Source organism: Rhagoletis zephyria, unplaced genomic scaffold (genome assembly GCF_001687245.7).
Source record: "Rhagoletis zephyria isolate East Lansing unplaced genomic scaffold, Rhagoletis_zephyria_1.1 Rzeph_scaffold_01537, whole genome shotgun sequence".
NCBI classification, from domain to species: domain Eukaryota; kingdom Metazoa; phylum Arthropoda; class Insecta; order Diptera; family Tephritidae; genus Rhagoletis; species Rhagoletis zephyria.
The window spans coordinates 108,054-115,417 of record NW_016158621.1 but is presented as its reverse complement, the minus strand read 5'-3'; the positions used below and the strand labels follow the sequence as shown (position 1 = coordinate 115,417).

The following is a 7,364-nucleotide window of genomic DNA, read 5'->3' as shown; positions in this document are numbered from 1 at the left end:
CGACAGGTTTGGAATTTTATCTTTGAAACGCCACACTTTTCTTTGAAATCGCTTTATTAGTTCTCGTGCAATAAGCGTTTTTGTGAAGCTCTAAAAATTACAACTACAACATTTGAACATAGCCCCCATACCTTAAGGTAAGACGTATTCTACGTCAAAAGTAAATACTTTGAATGCATTTAACTAAATAGGCGCCGACTATAAAAATTATATTTTTTTATTTTTATTTTTTAAAATTTCCGTCAGAACACTTATACATACGCGTTTGTTTCGCCGCTAATTGAATGCTTTACAAGCGGAAAAATGGATTAATTGCCGTCAAGTCGTAACGTTGATGAGCACAATTTGGCTACAAAAAAAATATGCGTAGGAACATAAAAATACATACATACATATGTAGACATAAGCACTGTATGTGCCCCGGTGTATGCACATAAAGTTTTACAACCGCACAAAAGTGGAATATTTCGAGTAGCAAACGCCCACGCGCTTAAAAAATCTGTTACGTCAATGGCAAGCACACAGCCACAAATTCTTGTTTATATGCATACAAATGTACATACATAGGTGTTTAAAAATAAAAATGTTTAAATAACAGAAAAATGCATATTTCTCGCGGGCAAACTGGCCAAAGAAGGCACTCGTCGCAATATAATAAGAACAAAAAATATTTTAGTTTTTAAAATGAATGAATGGTCAGTGAACCGGCTTTGCATATTAAGAAATATAAAGAAAATGCTAAAATAAAAACAAAAAAATAAGTTAAAATGCAACGAAAAAAGTATTTGCATATTCAGATTTCAAGTACAAATATTACATACATAAGTATGTATATATGTATGTATTCATTCAACATAAAAATCATGCCGGGCGGCTTTAAATTTTGTTGTAAACAAAACTTCTCCATTTTGCGTCGAAAATTCTTCTCTGGCACTGCAGTGCTCTTTTGGCAAAAAAAATTGTGTTTGTGCAAAATCGTTTTTTCTGGCAAAATCATTAGACGTTGTTGAGAGTTTATCCTCATTGTAAGGCAAGGAAATTTGCAGAATTGTTTACTTTGGAATATTTAAAAAAAAGTGGCCTCAAATACTAAAGTTTTCTTGTTTTTTTTTATATACATACGTAGATGCATACAAACATACGCTCATCAGAATTTGTTTCCGTACAGTGTTTTCTTTTAGCATTTTCAATGTTTTTCGTAATAATATTTTTTCGTAAATTTTTTAATAGAAATGTATCATATGGCATATAAATTAATGTTTCAAAGTTTTTACAAAATTTAGAAAAAGTCGACAACTTTCTCAATATAACGAATGCGTGATAGTTTTTTTTTTTTTTGTTTTTGTATGGGGAAAAATGCCGAAGAGCGTCAGTAATAAAAATTTCAAAAAACAACGGTAACTTATAGTCACTTAAAACTTGCGCTTTATTATACTGAAATTGAAAAAATTAAAATTGGTTTTTGGGTATTTAGGTCTAATTTCTTAAATATTCTAATTTCTGGACGTTGTTTTTTTATTCGAATATGAATTAAAAATGGATTAAATTTACTTAAAAAACTATTATAGAACTCTTTTTTCACTTCATTTTATTAAATACAAATTTATTTTTAATTAAAAATATATGGTTGCATTAAATTAAAAAAGCGGGTAACACAGATAAATGGTGATCCTCTTATAAGTTTTACTTTATTCAAACAAAATACAAGTACTAGAATTTTTAATTCTAATTTCAGAGCGTTTAATGTTTCGCAAACTCTAATTCTAATTTCTGGAAGATTCGAATATCTCAGATTTCTAATTTGTGAGCGTCTACTGTACTTTCTTTTGTTTATTTAATATCTATTATTTTTTTATAAAAGTACAACTCATTATCTAACAAAAAACAATAATTTATTCATATTCAAACTCTGTGCAAAAATTATAAAAAATCAACAAATCAAATTTTCAAATTTTTGATAATTTGTGCAGAATTTTTTCTAGTACAATAATAAAATAAAATATTTTTTTCTGTCTGTATTACGCACTTTTTCCCATACAAAAAAAAATTGTCAAACATACTTTTTATGTAAGAAAATGCGTAAAAAATTGCCTAAATTCAACGTGATTTTTTAGCAACCTAAAACCTACACCTTACTATACTGAAAATTTAGATGTAGCTTATCAAAATTTTTAAATATTTTAAGACAAAAAGGCATGTATGTTCATTCAAAAAATGTATGGAATATACGCTAAAATTGGATTGAGGCCAATAAAATTTGCGAAAATGATTTTTTAAATATGTTTTCTGAATGGTTTATTACTGCTATATATACATTCATATGTATATGTATGCATGTATGTATATATACTTATAAGTAAAAAACGATAAAGCGGAAAATTAAAAAGAATATTTAAAAAATTAAATAAATAATTCAAAATGAGAATACAAAAAAAAAAGAAAACAAAGAACTAAAAAATTCAAAGTTTCAAACAAATAAAATAAAAAATATTTAAAAATTAAATAAAAAATTACACAATATTAAAAACTTTCAACAATATTAAAATAATTCAATAATATAAAATTAAAATCAATAAAAAAAACAAAAGGTAAAGAATTTACAAAATAAAAACTTTTGAATGAAAATAAAATATTAAACAGAAATTAAGAAAAATACAAAACAAATTTAAAAATAAATTCGTAAAGTAATTAACAAAGTTAAAAACAAAACAAAAATAAATTATAAAGAAAAAACCAAATAAAATTAAAAAAGAATAAAAAAAATTAAATAAAAAAGAGTAAAACAACATAAAATTAAAAAAAGAATGAGACAAAATAAAATATAAAAGTATTATAAAATTAAACAAAGCAAAAAAATTTCTGCATAATACACAGTTAAAACAGGAAGGAAGGAGTATATCGAAAGCACATCATTTCCGGCACCATGCTAAACTCGCTTCTAACTAGGGATTAAAAGGAGGCTCTAATATTTAGGTATGTACGCTAAGACTTGAAGAAAAAAATCAACTTCCAAGCGTCTTATTTGTCGCCACCAGTTGTTCCTACCAAGTGAAGACATGGCATTTTGTACTTGGTCCTTCCATTGTATTCCAGGGAACTTGCTAGCTTTCTTCGGTCACTCTTAGAAGCCTAATATATGTAAATATTTTTTACCGAACTAGGACTTATCCTAGTCATCGCGAATGCTGAATCGGAATGCGTTTCCTTTTGTCCATATCTCTCTCTGTATCCGTCGCTAAGCTAATAGGGTTATAGATCTTGCTTAGCGTAATTCTCTCGAAAGCCCTCAAAGCCTTCTCATTATTGTTCGACATCGTCCACGTGCATAATTTTCGTTCGTTGAGAAAGCGATCTCCTTTCCGATTTCCAGCCGAGTCTAAAGTAACATATTTGTCGGAGCCTGAAAGCTCATATTACCACTTCCTTTCATCTAAACATTCGCCAAGCGCAGCCTAGATTCTTAGTTAAAAAAAAAAAATCAAAATTACCTAGCGGTATCTGCAAGCTCTACCTTGATTACTAAGCTACTATTTGTTCGCAATGAAAGAAAGTTGAATGCAAATTCAAACTGCTACTAGAAAAAAATTAGGAAGGCTAACTTTTAGAAATTTATTTGTTGCACATAAATAAGGCGGTTAGCAACTACTGAAGGAGCAAAAAATATATACATATATATGTATTTAGTATTAATAAAACCGCTAACCGCTTGAGTAAACTACTAGCCAGTGCAACTGGTGCATGAAAATGCTTCGTCTAATAGCGCGAATCAAAACAATTTAAAAAAATAGTAATTGTAATAAAAATACTTAAAAGGAGAAGAAGACAGACTAGAGACGAGCTATGTACCTACATACATACATATACGAAGCGAATTTTGCACGCAAGCGCAAGGCTGAGGAGGTGGGACGGGGTTTAACTCGTTTCTTGTTGCTTTACATGCAACAAAATAAAAACATGAAAATGCAGTTCGAACAAAGCCAAACAAATCAAATTAATTATATACATATGTATATCTAGTTATAAATATGTGTGTTAGTAATACAAGTTAATGGCAATAAATAAGAAAATTAAGATAAAAAATAAACATAAAAAAAATACTCACTCATTATCTTCCTCCTCCTTCTTTTTGGGCTGGTAGTTTTTCGCTAAACGTCTGCAAGTGAAGAAAGAAAGCACAAATGATAATTAAATATGCGGTCGAGCAAGTGCTAACATATGCTGCAAAAGTAAATATTTAATTATGTGCAAAAATTTTAAAACAAAAACTGTTTTTCGGCGGTGAACCTTAAAGTGAAATTGTTTTGTATACGAAAAATTTATATTTTATTTAATTGTACGTTAAGCTGAATGCTTAATTTATGCAAATTATATACGTATGTATGTATGTATATTTAATACATTTTCTAATGTGAATATTCAAAGTAAGTTATGTGCCGCCACAAAGAAGCCCGAAGTTCACTTGTAAGCGCATGCGCATGCGCGCGGCGCCATTTGCGCACTCAATGGGCTTTTAGTGGCGCTTACTCGTTGCTGCGCATGCGCGCCCGCATAACGTGAGTGCAAGAAAACAGCAAGTCCCCAGCCAAGTAGCCATCTATCTATCTGTTCAATCATTCAACCAACCAGTTGATGATGGATGGCATTGCAAATGAATGAACAAAACTGAACAACTGAATGGCGGATCGTGTTTATTTGGTTGGCTACAAACTTGGCAGAGACCAAGCTTTAATTGAGCAAATTATTTGCAATGTGAGTTTTATTGCCAAAACAAAAAAATTAAATAAAAAATTGCAACAAAAAACGCCAATAAAACAAAACTGCAAGCCAAGATTTCACTAAGCAAAGTGGAAAAAACGATGCGCTTAATTAAAAAAAAAAGTATGTATAACATACTCGAATAAAACATTAAATAGCATAAAATCATAGCAAGTAAGCAACAACAAATGAAACTCACATTATGTGAAAAATTTATTTAGTTTAAAGCGAAAAAGCGCCAAAGCTCAAATGCGTTTTAGCTTCGACTTGAATGTTGCGGTCGAGATGGCGACCTGAGCCGCAGCTCTGAGGTTGAGCTTCAAATGCTCACGCGATATAATCATGGGAAAAGCAACAGAAAATAGTATACTAGATATGTATGTATGTATGTAAGTGTGTTGCGTGTGAAAAATGCCAACAAAAGCAAAGAAGCTTCACAGAAGGAAAACAAAAAGGAAAATGCCTACAAAAAGCCAAAGCAAAATAAAGGAAAAGGCAAGTCAGAAGCCAAAAATCAACAAAATGAAGTCACTCGACTGGGGGGCACCAAGGCGTCGCGACGCTCAGGTGACGCCGCACAAAAGTGAGCGCATTGCGCAAATGCAGTAGTGACGGTGAGTTAGGCGAATTGAAGTCGTACGACCACCAAGTAACCAAGTAACCAACAGCCAACCAACTGCGCGCAAACTGTCCCGCTACTAGTTGAGCCAAGTCGCTGGCTAATGATGAAGTCATTAAAATGTATGTAAGTGGTAGCATAAAACAAAGCGTTAGCTTAAGCAGTTGACTGCACAGCGACAGCCCCCAAACGCCAGTGGCACAACGAAGAGCAGAATAGCAGTTTCACTCGAGTTTCTAATGATGACTAAGAAGCGCATAAATTACAGAAATCTTTTTTTTTTTTTGTACGTTTTCTAAACACCGCTTGGGAAAATCTCATAATCAGCATTGCGCCAGCGCAGACCTCCAACGATCGACAGCACATGAGCTGGCAGACCATTCGTCATTTGTAGCGCATTAAAGAGTAGCTAAAGCGGGTTCTCTAAACGCGATGCTGCATCGTAATGTATTTGTGAGTATTTGAATATGATAATTTTTGGCAAATTTCAAGCAAAATGGCAGCCAGTCTATGAGAAGCGGATGTCATATCAAACACACAATGTTCGGAAGCAAAAACTTCCAACCGTAATTAAAGATAAACAGATACAAAAAGAAGAGGTTTGTTTTTAATAGAATGATTTTGAATCTTTGATTACTACTTTGTGTACGCGCGGTAAGTGAAAGTTTCACCATTCGGAGTCATTCACAAATCACCACTTATATATTGGGCCTTACTTAAAATGCAAATACCTCTCAGTCGATGAAAGAAGTCAGATTAGATAGAAACCCTTAATGCAATCATTTAGGTTTTTATGGTTTCGTCAAAAAAGTTACCGAAGATCGTGAAATACATAAGATGTAAGATATCGTCCCAACCTTCTTTTAACGACGTTATGGGGAGCGTGAAGATGGCAAACGCTTAAAGAAATTCAATCAAATTTTTTCTTATGACAGAGCCAAAATGATGCACCAAAGGATCAATACCAAATGTCAATGTCTGGTTGTCTGTCTAATTGTTAGCTATACTTCTCTAGTTTGCTAACCGTAAGGACTTCGAAAAACTACTACAACATAATACTGTTTAGGTAAAATAAACTATAAGGGAGATATCAATTAAAACCTCTTTAATTGGTGTGTTGGAGTACCCTCAATGAGATGTCTGTCCTCCGATTTCTGCTGAGCGCCTTGATGTTATCACACAAAGCGGAGGGATTTATAGTTTTACGCCGACTCGGGACGGCAAGTGGATTTTTTTAGAACCTTTTTCATGGCAGGAGGTTTCCTTAGTCCTAGACTAGGTCAGCTGGAAAAACATCCAGCAGCTTAATAAACCGATTCAAAGCAGTGAATGGTAAACTCAAGAAATGAGCCGTTTCGACCCGACCGACTTGAAAAGGCATCACCAAATATTAGACATAGATGAGGTAATCATAATGGAGTTGTGCAAATACAACCGGTTCCATGCAGCATTGCCAAAACAGCTGGCCTAAAACCTGTTGTTTCTTCGATCCAGCACAGTTCAAATAGAGAAGCTATAAGGATTAAATGAGATAACTTGGAACAGAGTTAATATCTATTCAAGTACAATGAGGTGTGGCAAATAGCCTAAGGTAAATAACTATTCATTTACCTACAGAGAATTTTTCATAATGTATGCAAAGTTTTTTATTTTAATTTAATTAGCAAATTTTGTATAAAAATATAGTTCATACTACCACAAAAATCATAAAAATAATAATCGGCTAAAAAAACGCAGTCTCGCTTATAATGGTTAAAAATTATCGAAAAAAATAAGGATCCAAAATAACAATTATTTCTATTCGGAAAAAATTAAAGTTATAAAATAACGATTGGAGATGATCGAAAAATTAAAAATCACACAATAAAAAATACAGAAGATCAAAAAATAAGAATCACAAAATAGCGATTAAAAATGATCGAAGAAATAAAAATCACAAAATGAAGATTAAATTATGATTTTTATTATAAAAGGATCAGAAAAAATTGGC

General features: G+C 31.9%; 1 protein-coding gene across 1 annotated transcript in view; it reads right to left on the bottom strand.

Annotated features, from left to right (window-relative positions):
* LOC108364337 (formin-binding protein 1-like) overlaps nucleotides 1–1,184 on the bottom strand; it is a 3,753-nt gene extending 2,569 nt beyond the window's left edge. Inside the window, exon 1 of the mRNA XM_017617979.1 lies at nucleotides 1,143–1,184. Within this exon, the coding sequence (XP_017473468.1) occupies nucleotides 1,143–1,184 (42 nt within the window). The remainder of the gene's footprint in view (nucleotides 1–1,142) is intronic.
* Between the last annotated feature and the right edge of the window lie 6,180 nt (nucleotides 1,185–7,364).